At 52.1% G+C, this 20,482-nt stretch overlaps 3 protein-coding genes across 3 annotated transcripts; 1 reads left to right on the top strand and 2 right to left on the bottom strand.

Moving 5' to 3' along the window:
• The first annotated feature begins 6,632 nt into the window (after positions 1-6,632).
• LOC135578505 (T-cell activation Rho GTPase-activating protein-like) lies at positions 6,633-8,640 on the top strand. Its single transcript, XM_065052242.1, has 4 exons — positions 6,633-7,163; positions 7,353-7,580; positions 7,853-7,980; positions 8,571-8,640. Exons 1-4 carry the CDS (start codon positions 6,885-6,887, stop codon positions 8,638-8,640), a joined length of 705 nt encoding a protein of 234 aa, XP_064908314.1. The 5' UTR covers positions 6,633-6,884.
• A 2,614-nt stretch (positions 8,641-11,254) lies between these two features.
• On the bottom strand, positions 11,255-16,492 carry LOC135578498 (uncharacterized). The gene is made up of 11 exons (XM_065052125.1): positions 16,426-16,492; positions 16,267-16,331; positions 16,057-16,134; positions 15,059-15,211; positions 14,740-14,909; positions 14,446-14,539; positions 13,695-13,807; positions 13,133-13,274; positions 12,724-12,772; positions 12,509-12,649; positions 11,255-12,224 (listed from the first exon to the last, which is right to left on the bottom strand). The coding sequence occupies exons 1-11, from the start codon at positions 16,490-16,492 to the stop codon at positions 12,127-12,129; spliced, it is 1,170 nt and encodes a 389-aa protein (XP_064908197.1). The 3' UTR covers positions 11,255-12,126.
• Positions 16,430-20,463, bottom strand: LOC110356677 (ankyrin repeat domain-containing protein 7-like). The gene is made up of 6 exons (XM_065034667.1): positions 19,309-20,463; positions 18,890-19,063; positions 18,704-18,810; positions 18,072-18,206; positions 17,017-17,165; positions 16,430-16,861 (listed from the first exon to the last, which is right to left on the bottom strand). The coding sequence occupies exons 1-6, from the start codon at positions 19,438-19,440 to the stop codon at positions 16,623-16,625; spliced, it is 936 nt and encodes a 311-aa protein (XP_064890739.1). The 5' UTR covers positions 19,441-20,463; the 3' UTR covers positions 16,430-16,622.
• Between the last annotated feature and the right edge of the window lie 19 nt (positions 20,464-20,482).

Raw genomic sequence — 20,482 nt, 5'->3', positions numbered from 1 at the left:
AGAAGATTAATTAATACATTGTTTAGAAGCAGAGTGCTTAGTTTACTTCTAACTAATAATTAATAGTTTTATTGTAAGTAGGAAACTAAACAATTATAACTAACATCATCAATTACTTCCTGGTATACTGTACTGTATGTCAAAATTTTCAGAAATTGTAATGCATATGTAATAATTGTGTGAATACGAGCAACACAAGAGCATCCAGTCTTTGGAGCACTGATGGAGGATGATCTGCAGTGTTCCCCAGCAGGAATAAAATAAAGAATGTCACTTAACAGTACAACCGACTCTGCTGTGAAGTTTCTTTCTCTGTTTCAGTAGACGGTGCTGGTTTGAGGCACGTGTTTGCCAAGTGTGTTTTGGTGTCTTTGTGAAGGGTGGCTTCTCAAAGTTGTCATGCCTAGCTGTCTGTCTGCTTGCACTTGAAGTGATGAGGACTGGGCCAGGTGAACCTCCGGAGCTGGCTGCTTCTGCTGCTGCCCAGCCAGACCTGGAGCACGATGGTTCTTCTGCACTTGCAGGTCTCAAAGTGGGGGTTTGTTGTGGGTTTAGATTGCGGGGTGACAATAAAACCCTGGCAGATGTATTGTTAACCTCCTCTCCCCCCCACTTCCCCCTTTTGCCCCTCCCTCTCCCCCCTTCCCACTAAGGACAGGCGATCGGGAGTGAAAGAAGGACAGAGAGAAGAGAGCTGGAAAAATTAAAAATGTTTTAGGAACGCTACTAATAAGAATAGAAAAAGAATACAAAGTATACAAAACCTATCTTGAAAGTCTCAGCAACTGCAGAGCTGGCACCCAAAGTCCTGGATTGGACTCTGCAACCAACCGGAGCTGGATTCAGTCTCTCACTAGGCCTCAGTTCACAGGGACGTCTAGCGAGATCCTCTCCTAATGTCGGCCATAAGCAGAAGGGAAAAGGGGCGAGATCCTCGTCATCTCCCGCTTTTATATGAAATATTCGTGTGAATGGAATGTTATGCACCGTTGGTCAGTTTCTTGGTCACCGGTTTCTCGTTGCCGCTCTCGCGAGATGTCCATCTGTCCTTATCAATAAGTTTGCATTCCATTGCTATGTTTACCAAAACATGTGTCTGGTTCTCCAGGAAAATGCAGCTAATATGAAGGCTTTAGCTGACAGACAAATTCACTAAAAGAGAAACTTGTTTTTTAACAAAACCAGGACGTTCCATCCCGTATAATATGCCATTCATTGAACACTTAAACCTTATCTATACAATCTACCAACACAATCTAATTAATCACTACTACTATATATATATACATATGTACATATTTACACAGGAGTAATTAATCTTAATCAGTGGACCATCCTTTGAAAAGTTCATCAAGTTCATTTTGTCACAACAGTCTCCCAGGGCAGGAAAAATGGTACAAGTGCATCTCATGACCACTGTTTGTGGGTTAAAGACATCAACTTTGAAGAAGTTGTCAGGCGCCACTCAAAGAAGCTAGCTCTGCTTTCATCATCACTGTCTTGATCTGAAAGACACTTATTAAACACTGTTAGTATGGCAATTCACATCATGCAGTTCAGTGCTTAATATTTTCACCTAAAATCAAATGCCCTTGAGGTACACACCGGACTTCTCCATCCTTAAGCATCACCCACCAGGTGCTGCCAGGTCCCTGGGCAAAAACAATCCCACGAATGGGCTTTCCTTTGCCTGAGGCAGGAGTAACCCAGACTGCCTTTCCTAACATGTTTTTCATGTGTACTACAGGGACTTTGTCTCCTTCCACAGTACGAAGAATTCCTGATTGGGCAGGCCCGGCTCGGTTGGTTGATCCCCTGGTGTTGACCAACCAAGTGGCTTTTGCTAAATGTGAATCCCAGTTTTTAAAGGTTCCACCACCAAGTGCCTTTAGTGTAGTTTTTAACAAACCATTGTACCTTTCAATTTTCCCAGAGGCTGGTGCATGATATGGAATATGATATATCCACTCAATACCATGTTCTTTGGCCCAATTGTCTATAAGACTGTTTCTGAAATGAGCAACATTGTCTGATTCAACATTGTCGCCAAAGGTCTTGCTTTTCAAGCCCCAAGACAGTATTTCGGGCTGCAGCGTGAGATACGGCATATGTTTCCAACCATCCAGTGGTTGCTTCCACCATTGTAAGTACATAACGCTACCTTGACGTGTTTGTGGAAGTGTAATATAATCAATCTGCCAAGCTTCTCCATATTTATACTTTAACCATCGCCCCCCATACCATACAGGTTTTAACCGCTTTGCTTGTTTGATTTCGGCACAAGTTTCACGTTCATGAATAACCTGTGAAATAGTGTCCATAGTTAAGTCCACCCCTCAATCACGACCCCATTTATATGTTGCATCTCTACCTTGATGCCCTGAAGCATCATGCGCCCACCAAGCTAGGAAAACTTCACCTTTATGTTGCCAGTCCAAGTCCACCTCAGCTACTTGAATTTTAGCAGCTTGATCCGCTTGTTGGTGGTTTAGATGTTCCTCAGTGACTCGACTTCCAGGCACGTGATCATCTACATGACGAACTTTCACAGGCAGGCTATCTAGACGAGCAGCAATGTCTTGCCACAGTGTGGCAGCCCAAATGGGTTTACCTCTGCACTGCCGGTTGCTTCTCTTCCATTGCTGTAGCCACCCCCACAAGGCATTTGCTACCATCCATGAGTCAGTGTGGGGATAAAGTATTGGCCACTTCTCTTGTTCGGCAATGTCCAAAGCCAGCTGGATGGCTTTCACTTCTGCAAATCGACTAGATTCACCTTGTCCTTCAGTGGCTTCTGTAACTTGTCGTGTGGGACTCCACACAGCAGCTTTCCACCTTCGATGTTTTCCTACAAGACGACAGGATCCATCTGTGAACAGTGCGTACCGCTTATCAGTCTCTGAAAGTGTATTATACGGTGGTGCTGCTTCAGCAAGTTTTACTTCCTCCTCATCTGGAGACATCCCAAAGTCTTTGCTTTCTGGCCAGTCTGTAATCACTTCTAAATCCCTGGGCGATTGGGATTTCCAATTCGAGCTCGTTGCAATCCATTTACTCCACGTAACCTCGGTGGCATGACATGGAGAGGGAACTGTCCCTTTGAATATCCAGCTCAGCACCGGCAGTCGAGGTGCTAGGAGGAGCTGTGCTTCAGTACTGATCACTTCTGAAGCAGCTCGAACTCCTTCATATGCTGCTAGTATCTCTTTTTCAGATGGAGTATAGTTGGCCTCACATCCTTTGTATCCTTGTCTCCAAAAACCTAAGGGCTGACCTTGGGTTTCTCCTGGTGCTTTCTGCCAGAGGCTCCAGGTAAGTCCGTTATCTCCGGCTGCGGTGTAGAGCACATTTTTAACATCTAGTCCAGTCCGAACTGGTCCAAGGGCCACCGCGTGAGTTATCTCATGCTTAATTTGTTCAAAGGCTTGTCGTTGTTCCGGGCCCCAGTCAAATTGTTTCTTTTTACAAGTAACTCGATAGAGAGGGCTCACAATCTAGCTGTAGTCAGGAATACGTATTCTCCAAAAACCTACAACACCCAAGAAAGTCTGTGTCTCCTTTTCATTAGTAGGTGGAGACATTGCTGCAATTTTGTTGATCACAATCATTGGGATCTGATCAGTGCCCCTCCCCCACCGCTGAGGTCATTAGAATGGCGCGCTGGGTTAACCCGGCGCTGTCCCGGCAACGGTTCTGTGCCAACACGGAGCGTCACGGGCAGGAGCCAAGCTCTTGCCCAGAAGCACCACTCGGCACTGGGCGTCCCTCTGGCTGGCTTTTGCCACCTGCCTGGCCACTCTCTTGTGCCCCAGAAGAGAGATTTACAGGAGGCCTCTCTTTGCCTCGTCGGGATGGGACAGGTCAACTGCTGCCGCGGCTCTAGGTAGGCGTCCCCATGCAAGGCTCAAAGACATCCCAGAACAGCTGTACACCGCAGCAGCCAAATTTCTCACACCCGACACCGTTTGCTCTGCAGGGACGAGCCTGAGCCCGTGCAGCAGTGCATGCCCATCCCGGCATCATGGGAACCACTGCTCCGGCAGCGTGTGCGGGTGACCCAGGGCCGTGTGACGCGGAAGAGGGACCTCCTCCTCTTCAGTGACACGTTGGTCATCGCCAAGCACCAGTAAGATTTGCAGAGCACAGCTGCCTTTCCTCCCAAGCACTGGCCCTGGCACCAGGGCAGCGTCATCCCAGGAGCAGCCCCAGGCCAGCGGCACCCTGGTGCTGGATACAGCCATGGCCGTGACTGTGGCAGGGGCACTCAGGAGGGGAGCCGGCGGGCTCAGGCTCCTCCAGCTCACTCCCTGCCGCTCCTCTCTGCAGACGTGGCAGCGCCCCGTGCCCAAAGCTCTGCCTGGCCCTGGGCCAGCTGCAGGTGCTGGGCAGCGCCAAGGGGGCAGCCGGCGATGCCTCTGAAGAGGAGGAAGGCAAGCACACCACCTCACTCCTCCTCGTCTGGCCCTGCGGCTCGTGTGTCATCACTTTCCGGTGAGTCTGGGTGCCACCTCCCACGGCTTCGTCCTGTCTCTGGGACCATCCCCACGGGGCAGGGCTGTGCCAGCGCCTGCCTGTGCCCCCAGGCTGGGGAGCAGCGGCACTCAGGCTGTGTCTGCTCTTTCTGCAGCTGCCGGGCAGTGAAGGAGCTCTGGCTCAGCGCTCTCCTTGGGTAAGCCCTGCCTGGCAGTGAAGCCTCGGGGAGCTGTGCTCACATCATAGGGGGATGCTCTAGGTATCATAGCCCTACGGTGTGGAAACAGGGCTCTACAGCTGAGAAGAGCTGCCCCAACGGCAGTGGGCAGCTCTTGAGTGGGCAAAGCTGGTGGAGCACCTTCACCCAGCTGTGTGCACACAACACCTGCCCAACCCCACCTGGACCTTTGCTGCTGCTCTCTGCTCGGCTTCCGAGTGGTACTCGGGTGCTTTGGGCAGCTTGGAAGGGCTCCCTGGGCTGGCAGGGGAGGGAAAATGTGGCTTGTGTCTCACACAGCTCTTTCTTTGCTCCTTCCCCATGCACAGACCACCGGAAGGAGTGGAGGGAGCCCAGGTCACCCGGCTGCCCTCCTTCAAGGCGCTGCTAAAGGAGCTGAGGAGCCGCAATGCTGTGAGCGTCCCTCCTGTTTTTGCTCAGTCCCCAGAGCCTGTTCTAGCCCAGCACCAGCTGCATCACTTCTTACCTTCTTCTCTTTTTGCTTGCCCAGGCCATGACACTGCACGCCGCCAGCCTGGAGAGGCTCCTCGAGGGCCAGGCAACGGTGAGGATCGCACAGAGAGAAATCTCAGCCATGCCCATCACTCACACGTGGCCAGGGCACGATGCAGCTCGCTGGGGCCCTTTCTGCTGCAGGGCTCTTGGGCGAGCACAGCACATTTCTTGCAGGCTGATGCAGAGGAGCGGTCCCCACCTGTCGTCCCCTCTGGTGGCCGAGATAGAAGTGGCCAGTTGGCTGGTGAGTTGGGAGAAGATGGGCTCAGAACAGCCCTTCCCTCCTCCTCTTGCAGACGGGCACTCCTGCTGCCCTGGGGCTGTTGCTGCCCTTCCTGCAGGGCAAGTCTGTCCCTGTTATTCTGCAGCAGGAGAGACCTGAGCCCCCAGGGTCCCTTCTTCCCAAATGACGCTTGTCCCATGCGCTGGCGGGTGGGGTACAGTGTGAGAGGTTCCAGGAGCGTTGGTCTGCTGCTTCTGCTCCACCTTGCTTTGTTCTCTTCTCCTTGGCAGAAGGTGAGACCCGCAGCCAGAGGAGGTGGCTGCCCTGGCGCTTTGCGCGGCCAGGGACCTCAGCGGCTGCAGAGGCACAGGGGCCGTCGCCCTCTGCCCACACGGGGGTTCTCTTTGGCCGGCCCCTGGCAGCTCTCTGCAGCCAGGATGGTGCGCTGCCCCAGCCCATCCAGGTAAGCAAGCCCGGCCAGGGCATCCCCATGCTGCTGCCTCCTCTGCAGAGGCAGTGTCCCCATTGGAGGCATCCCAGATGAGCCTTGGGAATAAAACGCACTCCTCCACGACACCCAACTCCAGCCACCCCTGTGTGCAGCCCCAGGGAGAGCTGCAGACCATCCACACTCCCCCCTGTCCCTGAGGAAGCTTGGGCTGTCCCAGGGCCTGTCTCCAGCCCAGCAATGTCCTCCTCCCTCCCCTGCAGGACCTGCTGGCTCTGCTGCACGAGCAGGGCCCATCCACGGAGGGGATCTTCCGGCTGGCGGCCAGCGAGCGCGCCTCCCGGGACATCAGGGAGGCCCTGGACACCGGCGCTCAGGTCCACCTGGCCAGCCAGCCGGTGCACGTCCTGGCTGTCATCTTGAAGGTGAGCCCTGCTTACCTGGAGTCTGGCGCTGCTGATGGGCACCTGTGCGAGCAGGAGCCCAAACCCAGGAGCTGCTCGGCACCCAGTGTGCTGGGGATGCTGCCTGTGCTCCTGGCGGCACTGCTCGCAGCCTCACCAGCAGCCCTTGCCATTGCAGGACTTCCTCCGCAAGATCCCCTCCAAGCTCCTCCACTCGGAGCTTTACCAGCAGTGGATGGACGCCCTGCAAAAGACCAGCAGGCAGGAGAGGCTGGCGGGGCTCAAAAAGTAAGTGTGGCCAGCAGCCTGGCGGCTCCACAGGGACTGCCAGAGCCCGACACCTGCCTGCAAAGCCACAGCCTGCCTGAACAAGCTGTGCTTTTGGCCACCCACCTCTTGCTGCTGCTGTGGGCTCAGCATTCTGGGGGGAAAGTGGCACAGAAAAGCATTTATCTCTCTCCTTGTAGCGCTGCCTGCAGGCATTGGGGGTGGCTCCACAAAGGGACTCTCAGCAGAAGGGCTGTCAGGGAGCGAGGTGCCCATGTCTCAGCGAAGGCAGTCCCTCTGCTGTAGAGCCGCCTTGGCCAAGGAGCCTTCCTTGGGATGGGCTTGGCTGACACCAGCATGGGACACCTGTCTGGACAACACCTACTTCATCCATTCACGTTGCGTTCCTGTTCCCGCAGGGTGGCCGGCAAGTTACCTGAGGCCAACCTCCTCCTCCTCCGAACCTTGCTCAGCCTGCTCCACAAGATCAGCACCAATGTCCCTGTCACCAAGATGACTGCCAGGAACCTGGCCATCTGCGTGGGGCCCAACCTCCTCAGCCCACCCGAGGAGGACACGCTGGCCCTGGATGTCCTGATGCAGGTGACAGGGAAGGTACGCTGTGTTTGCCAGCCCGCTGCAGCCTTCCCGGCCCATGCCAGCTTTGCTCTTCAGGGCTTCCTGGCTGCAAAGAGCAGCCCCACAGCTGCAGCTTTCTGTGCAGAAGGCACGATCAGGAGTGGGAAGGGCTGTTGCACCCATTTGCAGCCAGCGGGTTGGCAACCAATGGTCTACTCTGTGCAGGTGACAGAGCTGGTTGAGTTCCTCATCCAACACCATGAGGAACTCTTTGAGGAGCAGGAGGAGGAGGAGGAGGCTGAGATTCCAGGAGCACCGGCCGAGGCTGAACTTGCCAGCCAACAGGCCGAGGAGTCACCGGCACCAGAAGAAGAAGGAGAAACTGCCGAGGTATGTGAGGTCCACACAGAGCGTGAGAGAATGCCTCCCTACGCAGAAGGTGGGATTGCCACTGTAGGGACTCTTTGTGCAGTGATCCCAGCAGAAGTGGCACAGCTGGGCTGAGCAAACCCATCCAAGGGATGTGCCTTTTAGAGCTGAGATGGAGAGTGGGCAGGTGTCATCTTCTATGTTTCCACTGCAGGTGCCTCCAGTTGCTCCAGAATGTGAACCCCAGGAGAGCACCTCTGGGCAGAACAGGTGACATGAGCTAGCTTTGATGAAGAGTAGAATTGATTCATGGTGATCATGGCTGTGCCTGTCTAACAATCTTCCTGAATGGACAGGTGTCCAAGCTCTTCGCAGCAAGGGGAAACACCATCCCCCAGGAAGAGAAAGCACAGCTGCGAAGAGGAGGTTGGTGGCCCGCCACCCAAGCGATGCCGAAAGCTGTGAACAGAGAGCTCAGCGATGGGTAAGTGAGACCACCCAAGCAGGGTGAGAAGACCAAGGAACCCAGGTGTGTAACAGAGCCTGCTCTCCCTCTTGGGAATTTTCACGCTGCTCTGAGTAGAGGAAATAGTTCTGTGGTGCCCAGAGATGGTCCCAGAGAGGAAGCGGTCACCTGCCCATGGGCAGTATACTTTGGGTTGGAAGCGATCTTCCAAGGTCATCCAGTCCAACCCCCTGCTATGAGTAGGGACATCCTCAACTGGATCAGGTTGCTCAGAGCTCCATCCAGTCTGGCCTTAAATGTTTCCAGAGAAGGGACATCTACAACCTCTCTACCACCCTGCATTCTTACTGCAGCTGTACCCAGGCCTGGCCCTTCAAGCAGAGATTTGTCCAGCAGTTGAGTCAAAAGCTCGTGTGTTCACTTAAGCCTCCCAAGCTTCAGCAGTCTAAATAATTAAGAGAAAAACACCAAAGCCCAATAACCAGCTCTAAGGAATTCTGCAGTGGAGATCTGTGGATGGATATTGCCTTTCACGCCAAAGCACAAGTTGCTTGTTCACCTCTCAACCCGGTGCCTAATGCCTGTCTTTTCCCCCCATCTTTCTCAAGGCAGGCTGTCGAGGTGGCCGAAGAAATCACCCTCATGCTGCCACCCTTTTGGCTCAGCTGGACGGTCTAGTGGGGCTTCTGAGAAAGAAGATCACACCTCGTCCTTTCTGCAGAACTTTCACCAGCCCGTGAAGAAGTCTCACCAGCGTTGGCTGTTCGAGCCGTGAAAAGAGCTGCAGAAAGGGCACTTGACAGCTTTCAACACATTTGTTTTCACATGCCAGTTGGCAATTTTCAGATGTTTAGAACAGTGTTTTTAGCCACTAGGGCGAGAGAGTTTGTTAGTTCATTCGTTTGTTAGTTAATTAGATAGTAAGTTAACAAGTTAGTTAGTTAGTTAGTTAGTCAGTTTCTACTGTAGGTAGCTGTCTACTGAAGACATTTTTTTCACATTCCAGTTTTCACTTTTCAGTTATTTCCAATAACGTTTTGAGCCAGTTTGGCGAGAGAGTTTGTTATTTAGTTAGTTTTGTTTCTGCTGTAGGTGTAGGTGTTCACTGTAAATCCCACCGAATTTGCCTCTGATACGACTGTGATTACTCTTCGTCTCCAAGCAAAGCGCCGCGTCGGAAGAGGATGCGGTCCAAAAAAGGATTTGTTGGGCCCCTGAGCATTTCAGGCTTTCTGAAATCACATCAGAGCTAGCAGGAGATGCAAACTGGAAATATTGATTTCCACGTAACCGACTACTATTCCTGTCGCTGAGCCAAGCGCACAAGTTGAGGGTCACTACATTTTAATACTGGCTCTCTTGATTTGGAGTGTTATTAAGACCTTGTGAGTCCCTCAAGGTAATGATTCCAAATGAGGACAGAAAGTAAGGCATGGAAGAGATGTCATTATATCTGGGGGACACTAACCAGAAATGTCAGACTGCACACCTACAGAAAAGTGCTGGAACCTGTGTCTTTCTGTAAAAATGAATAAATGCTCAAAACAATTCAGTTAAACTAAAGTTTATTTTAATAAAAGCCAGAGGGATTGGAGGTCAGGGGGTGTGAGAGGGACATGCTTATGTGATATTTACTCTGGTCATTAGTTTTCTGGCTTTAGAACTGAATAAAATGTAGTTGTCTATTGCTTTGAATTTTTAGATCCTACAACACAAAAAACCTCTATCCACCTATACTTGTGTGTGAGGGGGTGCAGCAGCACCTCTGGTGGATAGATGTAACTACCATACTCCAGAAGCTCCCGCTACCATGAGACAGTTTTTTCCAGCCCATTTCTCCCTCTTCCCTATCAACATTCTTCTCTACGACATCCATTTTGGTTTGGTTGGGTTTATCTTTTAAACACTAGACAACAACATCTGAAGAGAAAAGATGTAATTTCCTTTAGGTGTCCTTCCCTGGAAACAAACTCACTTCCCAGGAGCAGAAAGCAAACACTGCACTGTCTGCTTTTGTAAGGCAAGAAGCAGTAGCATAAATACCCACTAGAACGCTCAGTTTCAAAGCCAAAAGGTTTAATTGATAAAGTACTCTTAGTGTTACTTTTAGTAATGAACCAAAGGTCAGAATCACCATGCTGAGACATAATTTTCAACTCATTTGAAAATATAGGATATTTTGTGTATCTAACAAAACCTAAAATTAAGGACATAATCAAAACCATACTTGCCCATTCAAGAGGTATTTTAGTAAAATTCAGAAGAGAAATCTGTTAGGTCTGTCTCTCACAGTATGCTCCTGGACAAGATGTCCAGCATACAGGTGGATAAACAAACAATGCAGTGGGTGAGCAACTGGCTGACGGGCTGGGAAATGGGGTAATGTTGGGCTGGTGACCAGTCACAAGCAGGGTGCCACAGAGACCTGTCTTAGGGCCAACACTCTTCCCTGTCTTCATAAATGACTTGGACACAGGACTCGAGGGATTGCTTAGCAAGTTTGTCGATGACACATAATTGGGGAGAGCTGTTCACACTCTCGAGGGCAGAGAGGATCTGCAGAGGGATCTGAACAAACTGGAAAACTGAGCAATCGCCAAACTCATGAAGTTCAACAAGGGCAAGTGTCAGATTTTGCACCTGGGACACGGCAACCCTGGCTGTACATACAGATTGGAGGATGCGATGCTGGAGAGCAGCTCTGTAGACAGGGATCTGGTTCTGGTTGAGGGCAGGTTGAACATGAGCCAACAGTGTGCCCTGGCAGCCAAGAGGGGAACCGTGTCCAGCGGTGCATCAAGCACAGCATTGCCAACCTGAGGGGAGAGGGAGGTGATTTTCCTACTCTACCCTGCACTGGTGCGGCCTCACCTGGAGCACTGGGTGCAGTTCTGGGCGCCGCAGGATGAAAAGGATACAAAGCTACTCGAGAGTATCCAGAAGAGGGCTACCAAGTTGGTGAAGGGTTTGGAGAGGAAGACATATGAGGAGCAGCTAAAGTCACTTGGTTTGTTGAGCTTCAAGAAGAGGAGACTGAGAGGAGACCTCATTGTGGTCTACAGCTTCCTCCAGAGGGAAGGACGAAGTGTAGGCACCAAACTCTTCTCCTTAGTGACCAATGACAGAACCTGAGGCAACGGCAGAAAGATGTGCCAGGGGAGGTGTAGATTGGACATTAGGAAAATATTCTTCACCCAGAGGGAGGTGGAGCACTGGAAAAGGCTCCCCACGGATGTGTCATGGCCCCAAGCCTGACAGTGTTCCAGAAGAGACTGGACAATGTCCTCAGACACATGGTGTGAACGGTGGGGTTGTCCTGTGCAGGGACAGGAGCTGGACATGATGATCCTTGTGGGTCTCTTCACACTGAAGACATTCTGTGATTCCACGATTCTATGAACCACCACCTTTCACCCAGATGTTATGTGAAGAACAAAGTTGGTGTGAAAAAGCTGGACTTAGGCAAAAAAGACAAAGATGGAGTTCTATGGAAACTCCATCTCTGCACCCTGTCAACAGGGTGCATTTCCTTATGTTTCTGAGTCACTTGAATCCATTTCATTTCCCTGACACCGCTCTCTCGCCACCCTCACAATAGAAAAGTGTTTTCCTTTGGCTGAGGTGCCATTCCCCCGTCCCAGCTTGTGCTCACTTCTTCGCACCTTTCCCCTCGGCGGGCAACAAATCCATCAGATCGCTCTGGGAACTGCAAAGCTTCCATGGCTACCAGAAGCTCAACCACCACCTTCTGCCCAGACCACCAGGAGGATTGCTCTAGGGTGGCAGGAAGAGTCTGGTAACTGATTATTAGCAGTAGGTCAGCGCAAGTCCCCGACCCGAGTACAACCATGTCTCAGGCCTCCTCAGGGGAAAAGGACACAGATGTGTGTTCCCTCGTGGAGGCGTCTGCACGACTGATATTCCATCCGAGCAAGGACAGAGAGAGACGTGCTAAGTGCCTGCATGGGTTGAGAGCCTGAGTGAGACTTCAAAGATAGGACTGTCCTCATCCAAACCCGCGAGGTCCCAAGCACTCCAATTGGACAGCAAAACGAAGACACGGACTAGACGACACAGTTTATTAAATAGCACGCTGCAACAGTACAGCTGGCACCAGACGCAGGGCAATGGCTGCACAAGATGGAATGTGAAGGTTTGCAGGCTTCATTCCTCTCTCTTGCGACCACCCTGGTTTCGGGCACCGGCACTTCCTCTGCTCTGGCATCTTGTCAGGGCTGATGGTGCTGGAGGCTCAGCAGTGGCTGGGGAAGGGTTAGTGTGGGCTGTTAGTTTATACAGCAGGCTGGGCCAAAGGTGGCACTGGAAACTGGATTCTGGAAGTACAGCACTAATGTGCAGATCCAGATCCAGAAAACCAGACACTCAGATGTGTCAACAACAAAGCTACAGCCTGTGGGCTACAGCCACAAGTGGAAAATTGCGTTCCGTGGAGATAGGGATCAACCTCTTGTGGTTTTTGCCTTATTTCTTGTCCAGCTCTTTCTCCCATCTCTCTTTTAGAATGCTTTACTTGGCTGTGACCTACCACGGGAGTCCCGAATGACTTTTGAGGCTAAGCCCAGGTTCCAGACTGGTTGTTCCTGAGTCCCACGCAAAGCAGAAAAACTTCTCACAGGTCCTGGGTTTATCTTGCCTGCTGCATGTGTTGTTGCAACTGCACCTCCAGCTGTTGGGAAATGTCACCAACTTGTAGGTGGCAAACCAAAAGCAAGTCAAAGAGAGAGCTCTAATGTCACTCACTTCTGTGGAAATCCGGAAGGCGGGAGGCCATTGAGACTCCTTTTGTCACCTGCTGACAGAGCATTCAAAAGTATTAAAATCTTGTGGGATGATGATGATGATGACCCTCTCTGCTCTTCTCACTTGGGGCCCCGGGACTGCGTCCTGCTTGGAGAGGCCATTGAGCTCCGCAGCCCTGCTGGGACTCCTGGCTCATGGTTTTTAGCCATCTGGGTAACTACATCTGTGTTCCTCAACGTCATCACCATCCACTGCTACAACAGCAGCAGGAGCATCAAGAGAATTCAATCAATTGCAAAATACAGCTAACAGATAAACAGCAACATGCAAAAATGTATAGGACGAGAATCGTACAGGTTCCAGCAGAAAAAAGAATCACCTCCAGTCCACTAAACAAACCAGAGCTCACCTTTCTTCTCTGTTTACCAACTTGCTTGGCCACCTCAGAACAGCTGTTCTTCAGGCCTCTCTGGAAACTGGGCTGGGACTCTCTCTTCCTCACTGTATATTCCATCAGCTTTGTCTGAGATGCCTCCAGAAGCGTTTCCAAGCTGCGCAGCAAATTAGTAAGGAAAGCATGAAACAAAGCAAAAGTCGGTATTTTTCACCTCCTCTTAGGTGAGCAGCACAGCCATGGCTTCCTTCATCTGTCTGTAATGCACTTGACAGGCCAGGAATTGCTGAGAGCAACCAGTGCTCCAGTACCACACATCACTTGGAGGGCCTAAAGTCTACTTGCACAGAGGAAGAAAAGATTTCCTTCCCTCCCAGGAGAACAGCAGGCAGCTTACATTTGAGAGGCCTTGTGTAGCTTTCTAAAACCATGGGCTTATGCAAAGAAGCACCTTATAAGATGGAATGTGAGGCTTGAATTTGCTCCCAAGTGGTTAGTATGTGCTATTACATTAGAGTTCAGCAGTGCTTGACTCTTACTCAACGTGCTGGTTTTTTAAAGCACTAAAAAGCCATACCCGCTAGGTTCTTCCTCCAGGGTGCCATTACTTGTCTGTGTTTCCTCCAGAATCGCTTCCAATTGGCCTTTCTTCACAGCCGGCTTCTTCAATTCCTTGCTTTCGCTCCCACGCTGTGAAAAGAGCAAAGATACATCACCCGCAGAGCACAGGAACAGATCTCCATGCAGAAGGTGCAGACAGATTCTCATCTTTGGAGGTCTTCTGATTGCATTACGGGCCCACATCTTGTGGCCAAGGAACCCATAGTCCCTTGTGGCCAAGGAACCCATAGTCCCTCTGGTGAAGGGCACCAGAGCAGAGGCAACTGAAGAACTCCTGTCACAGTCTGATGACGCCAGTCAGGCCTTTGGGATGAAGCGCTCGGCACCACCAGAGCCCAAGGAACGTCTGCAGCTGAAGGTACCAAATGCCTCTACAGCACGACTGTCTGAAGTGCTGCCTGAGGCCTCAGCCTCACAAGTGTTCTAAAGCAGAAAATACTAAAGCCAGTCCCTGACTGCCAAGTCCTTCACAAAGACGGCATAAGGTGGGACTGATGTAGGACTGGCTATAGTCTCATGGGACAACTCTCAAGGCCAGAAAGCTGTGGGATTGCGCAGCAGGACTTGGAGGGCAGCCATTAGTCAGCAGAACAGAGGAAATTATCTCTCCCAGGCTCTCTGGGAAAACCTCTTCTTCAAATTTCCCCACCTGAACATGGAACTCGTCTCTGGGAGCTCGTGAAAAGGGAAGGTTTTGACTAGCTTACTGAGGCAGAGGCTCGCAGCTCTTTCAGAAGGGCTTCCATGGTGTTGGCTTGTTGCCGGCCTGCGGCTTCCAGCTTGGCCATTCCATCTTGGAGCCTAAAAAAGAAGGACAGCTCTTATCACAGAAGTCCACAAGAGCACAAATCCCAAAGGAAGAGTGTGATAGAACCTCATCTGAAACAAAAGCATCTTTGAAAAACACGTGGTATTATCTTGCTGGCATGCACAAAGGCAGTCCAGTTGTTTTCCCACAATCGCAGAAAGCAAAGCCTTGCCCTGCTGTGTGACTTCCTTACTGTTGCACACGTTCTTCCAGCTCTGGGATAGCTGCAGTTCCAGAAGAGGTGACCAGAAGGCTCTGCAGGTTCCTGGCAGCTGTTAGCTCCCTCTCCTTATTCTTTATGGCACTCTCCAGGGCCTCGGCATAACACTCGCTCCGCATCAGCCGTTCTTGCAGTTCCTGCAGCTGTCAAACCAAAGCAAGAATCCGCAGTAGTCAGCTTAGGCTTGATAAAAAGGAGTGGACCCTCAACCAAGGCTCCGTTCCTCACTCTGGTTTGCAGCAGAAGAGGCCTGGGTCCCTGCCAAGAGGCAAGAGACAGGCTTTCTCCCTACCTGAGCTTTAGAATGGTTCAGTTCCTTCTGCAGCTGCAGTTTCTGTTGCTGCAGGTCCCTGCTGCAGCGCTTCTCGACTTCAAGTGAAACTTCTGCTCTGGAGCAGTTTCTGAGAGCGCTGACAAGCTCCTGCCGCAGCCACCTGATGAATCCCTAAAGAAATGGTGTTCCATGAGCAGGGAGCAGTCAGTAGGAAGATGACAACAGGACACACGCTTTTAGTCATGGGATCATATCATTAGACTGATCTTCAGCATGGCCAGCAGGTGGAGGGAGGTGATTCTCCCCTTCTGCTCTGCTCTGCTCTTGGGAGCCCCACCTGGACTACTGCCTCCAGCTCTTGGGTCCCCAGCACAAGGAAGACACGGGCCTGTTCGAGTGGGTCCAGAGGAGGGCCACAGAAATGATCAGAGGGTTGGAACAAGGGTGGTGGGACACTGGAGCAGGCTGCCCAGAGAAGTTGTGGGTGCCCCATCCCTGGAATTGTTCAAAGTCAGGCTGGGCATGGTTTAGAGCAAGCTGATCTAGTGGACGACGACCCTGCCCACAGCAGGGCTTTGGACTAAATGATCTTTAGAGGACCTGTCCAACCCAAACCATTCTAAGCTTCTATGACTCAGTGAATTCAAAGATGAGAGATTTTGGCCACCACCAGCAGGCATCTGCCGGCACCTTTCTCAGCTGAGCACATCCAAACGACTGGCAGCTCATCAGGATGCTTTCTCTCTCCTAATACACAGAAAACGCTTCTGTATTTTCCTCCTCCAAACAGAGGCTGAGAGTCTGTGCCACCAACTTTTTTCTAACCGTACGTTTTCCCTCTTCATGCTGCACCTCTGCTTCACAATGGGAACAAAAAGTGATCCAAAAGAGGCTTCAGGTCCTGATTCAAAAAGTGCCTCTTAGCAGCACTCCAAAAGGAACTCAGTAGCAAGAACAGGTCTCCTTAACCTGACAGGCTTGATTTATAGATATGTGCATCAGGCCCCAAGAGTCACCTCAGTGTCGCCTTGACCATCGGTTTGTGTTGAAGCCTCCTTCTTGAGCGGAAGCTCTTCTCTCTCCAGTGCAAAAACCTGAGCGAGCAAGAACACAGACAGACAGACAGTGAGGAGAGGAATCCACAGCAACACTGCAGCATCACACTGCCTTTCAGCAGCTGGGCTTAACAAGTGCAGTAATTCTGTTAGCTCAGGAAGACAAAGTACCTCATCCAAAGAAGAGAAGTCAAAATCTTCTTCTTCTTGTGCTGCACCTGCTGCTGGCAACACACCTACAAAGAGATAAGAAGCGCCACACTGCTGTGAGTGCTTATTTCACTCTGCTTTTCCCCACCCGCTTCACTCCAGAGAAGCTTAGGAAATTACCAATGTGATGCTCCTCTGCAACAGGCTGCGCACACGCTCCTTGTTGGTTTGCACCATGAGGCAGCATGACAGCGGACACTTCCTCTGGACCTTCAGAATCAGTCTGTGTGAATTAAGACATGCGTTAGAACTGGCACAAACTCCTTCTGGACCCGTCTCCATTCCTGGAGGTATTCAGGGGACGTGTAGATGTATTGCTAAGGGACATGGTTCAGTTCTGGACTTGGCAGTGCCAGCTGTGCAGCTGGACTCGATGATCTTAAGTGTCTGTTTTGACTGAAGAGATGCTGGCATTCCAAGCCTGTGTCAGAAGCAGAAGGAAAAGAGCTCAAAAGTAAGCAAGCCCAGTTGGGCCCCACCTTCAGAGAAGTTAGGTCTAAATCAGACACGGAGTCACATTCCTCCTCTTGCTGTGCTCCAGCTTCTGGCAAGACACCTTCAAAGGAGAGAAGAGGCACAATGCAGTCGTGAGTGCTTGTTTAACTGTGTCTTTTCCCGTCCCCCAGGCCCTGCATTTAACAAAGGGTTCTCATTGTCCTTAAGGCCTCAGCGATTTGTCCTCATCACCTCCTCCATGCTGAGGGATCCTACCTGCTCCAGTCTGCACAGGTGCTCCCATGGGAGGGGCAGCAGTCGTCCCAGAGCAAGAGATCTCAGGTACTGCTGGACCTCCTGTGCCTCCTACAGAGCGTTCTCCTGTTCTTTTACAGTTTTCATATTCCTCCAGTGTCTTTATAACTCTACATAGAAAAAGGAAGGAAATGAACTCAGTGATCTTATCCCCACTACATTGCACACATGTCATTTGCTAACAGCTCTGGCAGAGGGTCAGTCTGGGCTCTGAAGAGACACCACTTTCAGGGTTGCTTCACAAGCAGAACTAAAGACAAAAAACCCCCAAACTCAAGAAAATAGTAAGGACATCCTCCAGACCAAGGCTGCTGTGCAAAATGGTGCATTAGCACAAGACCGATCCCGTGCTAGAAGCATGCAGGGAAGGAACCAGCCTCTTGTTTTGCTAGAGCAATCCTCAAACATGCTTTGTTCCTAAAGAGGTTTTTACTCCACAGTTTACCCCAGCACCCTTCTCTCCTGCTCCCCATCCGTATGGGATGACAGAATGGGCAGGGGGAGAAGACACAAAGCCCAGATTCAGCAAAAAGAGGTCATGGGCAGTTGTTTATGGCTTGTCAAGGCATACTTGTGGGCATAATGCTGTTCATTCACCCAGCAGTAGGCTACCGTCACTAGGAGAGGGCTATTTCATTCAGCCTAGCTGTTAAGGACACGTAGCCACCTTAGGGAAGGAACAGTCAGGGGAGCAAAGCTACCCACAAGAGGAGGAAAACCTCTGAAGATTTTAATGCATCAGGGATATTGGTTGGATCCCCTCTGAAACAAAAGGCAGGTAGCTGCTAGTCAGTTGGGTGGAGCTTGGCAGCACGCAGGTGAATTCTCAAACAGAGCTGTGGAGGGAAGTTTTCCTCAGCTTGCAAATCAACCCTTGACACGGAAAGAGACGCATCACAAGATGTCACTGAGCCCAGCTTCAAAGGTCTCAACACCCCATTCAAGCAAAAAGGGCTGCACATCAACACAGACATGCTGACAATGCAGCTGCTCTAACCAGGATGTAAAACACTTACTCAGGCTTAAACTGACGGTGACAAGCGAAAACATCAGAGCCATACTTGTTTCGATGAAAAAGATCAACACCATGCTGAAGAAGAAGCCGTAGTACATTCACATTCCCAGCATAAGCGGCAATCACAAGAGTGGTCCTAAAGCATCCAAGAAATGACAGGAAATACATCAGCTTCTGCAAACATTGCCTTGCCATTACTTGAGTCCTTCTTCGCTCCTCAAACAAATCATTTCCCCTCACCCAGGCAGAGCAAAATTACAGCAGAACACGTGGATGCGTCAGACAGTTGAGGGTGGTGGGACCTCGGGAGGTCTCCAGGCCAAGCGTTTCCCGGAGCAGACTCGGGGAGGTGTGTGTGTGTGTCTGTGTTTCTGTGTGCACGTGTGTGCACGCTCACGCACACGTGTGTGTGTGTGCTGGCACTACAGCCAACGCTTGCTTGCAGTCCTCAGTGCAGAGATCATCCCCTGAGGTAAGAGAGCAGCCGAGCGCGGGTCTGCTCTCACAAGTGGCACAGAAGGAGCTCCTTCTGGGCAGCTCCTGGTGCTTTTTCAAAGCTCATTCCTATGGCTCCCATCAAGCCAGCCTGAACAATGCTCAGGAGTCCCACGCACACTTTTGACGAGAATTCACCTGTCATGCAGATCTCGAGTGTGCACATCAGCTCCTTTTTGAATGAGGAACTCAACCATCTCTTCGTGGCGTTGGAGGATGGCAACGGCAAGAGGAGTGTATCCCAACTGAAAGGAGAAATCGTCTCCCTTAGAAGAACACAGGAAAGGCTGGGGAAGAGAAGCCTTCCCCGAAGCCCAAGCTTACCACATTCTTAGCCTCAATCTGGGCATTATGCTCGAGTAAGAGCTCCACCATCGCTTTGCTGGGCATGATGGCAGCCATGTGAAGGGCAGTGTTGCCGCCAGCACCTCTGTGGTCAGGGTCGGCACCGTGCTCCAGCAGAGCAGTCACGCAGTCTTTGTGCTCGTGCTCTACCGCCTGGAAACAAGCCACAAAGGAGGAGTAACTTCCAACACGTACCTTTCTCTCTGTCAGAGCTCCTGCATCTTCCCAACACGGGAAAGTACGAGCGCCTTCAAACATTAGGCAACATATGCCCCTTCCCCACTGACTGCAACATACCTGCTTCTATGCAGGCCTACGTAAAGAATCACGCAAGCCAGGCATGGCTCGGTGCACAATCGACAAGCCCCACGTACGACAGCATAACATATTCCACGTACCAGCATCAGTGGTGTTTTCTCAAACATGCCATGAGGGTTGAGCTGGCACCGCTTTCCTGCCAGAAAGCGAACGACATCTGCATGGCCGTTCGCACAAGCAAGATGCAGAGGCGTCCTAGAAATTAAATACATCCAGTTAGCAGAGACAAGACGGCTGAAGACATCGTTTCAGGCTGTGGTGCCAACCACCTAGGGGCACAAGGCTCAACTGCCAAAAAAGCAGCCGAAAGCAAGGTTTCTGGTGCCAGAGCGCATCCGCTGGCTCCTGTCCCAGCTGGGGCGGGCCTCCGCTAAGGGCAGCGCTGTGGAGCCGGCCTGTCCCTAGGGTGCTTGCGATCGTGTGGGGCTTCGCCGGCTCTTCCAGCCAGAGCACGTGTGTCTTCGCTATGGGCACTGCCCGCCTCTTACTGCTTGTTGGCATCCCGCGAGTTGATGGAGAATCTCTTCCGCCACCAGCGCTGCTGCAGCCAGGCCAGGTCGCCACGGGCGGCCGCGCCGTGCAGCCCGCCCCGGCGCTTCTCCCGGAGCTCCGAGGCCCCGGCGGTGCTGGGCGCGGAAGCGCCGTCAGACGGCGGCCGCTCCCGCACCCTCCTGAGCAGTGCCATGGAGCTCTGCCTGGTGCGGGGGAGACGAGGGCACGGCCCGCTCCGGGATGAGCAGCCGCAGGAGTCGCCCGGCGGACTCTGACGAGCCCCGGAGAGCAAGGGGAGTGGGCGCGGAGAGGGCAAGAGAAGCCCAGAACCGAGCCCCTGGTGGACAAGGGTAGAGGGCACGGAGAGGGCAAGAGAAGCCCAGAACCGAGTCCCGGGAGAGCAACGTTAGACGGCGTTGCGAAGGCGAGAAGAGCCGAGAAGAGGCGAGTCCCGAGCTGGGTCGCAGCTCCCGACGCTCCGAGCCACACACGCACTGCCGGTCCCGCTGCGGCGGCGACAGCACTGAGAGCCGGCGGCTGCAGGGGGCGGCTTAAAAGCGGCAGCTCGGGGCGTCACAGCGGGAGGGCCGGGGGCGTCACAGCGGGCGGGGTGACGCCGGCCCGGGGCGAGCGGGCTGCGGCTCCGGCGCTGGGGCTCCCGCGGGGCCGGGCGGCCGGGAAATGCGTTTGCGAATGTGCCGTTTGCACAGCTGCGGTTCAGGAGCCCAGTTCGCGGCCGTGTGCAGGCTGTTGAAGGATCCG

The sequence above is a fragment of the Columba livia genome, chromosome 1 (genome assembly GCF_036013475.1).
Source record: "Columba livia isolate bColLiv1 breed racing homer chromosome 1, bColLiv1.pat.W.v2, whole genome shotgun sequence".
NCBI lineage: Eukaryota > Metazoa > Chordata > Aves > Columbiformes > Columbidae > Columba > Columba livia.
This window is presented reverse-complemented; position numbering and strand designations above follow the sequence as displayed.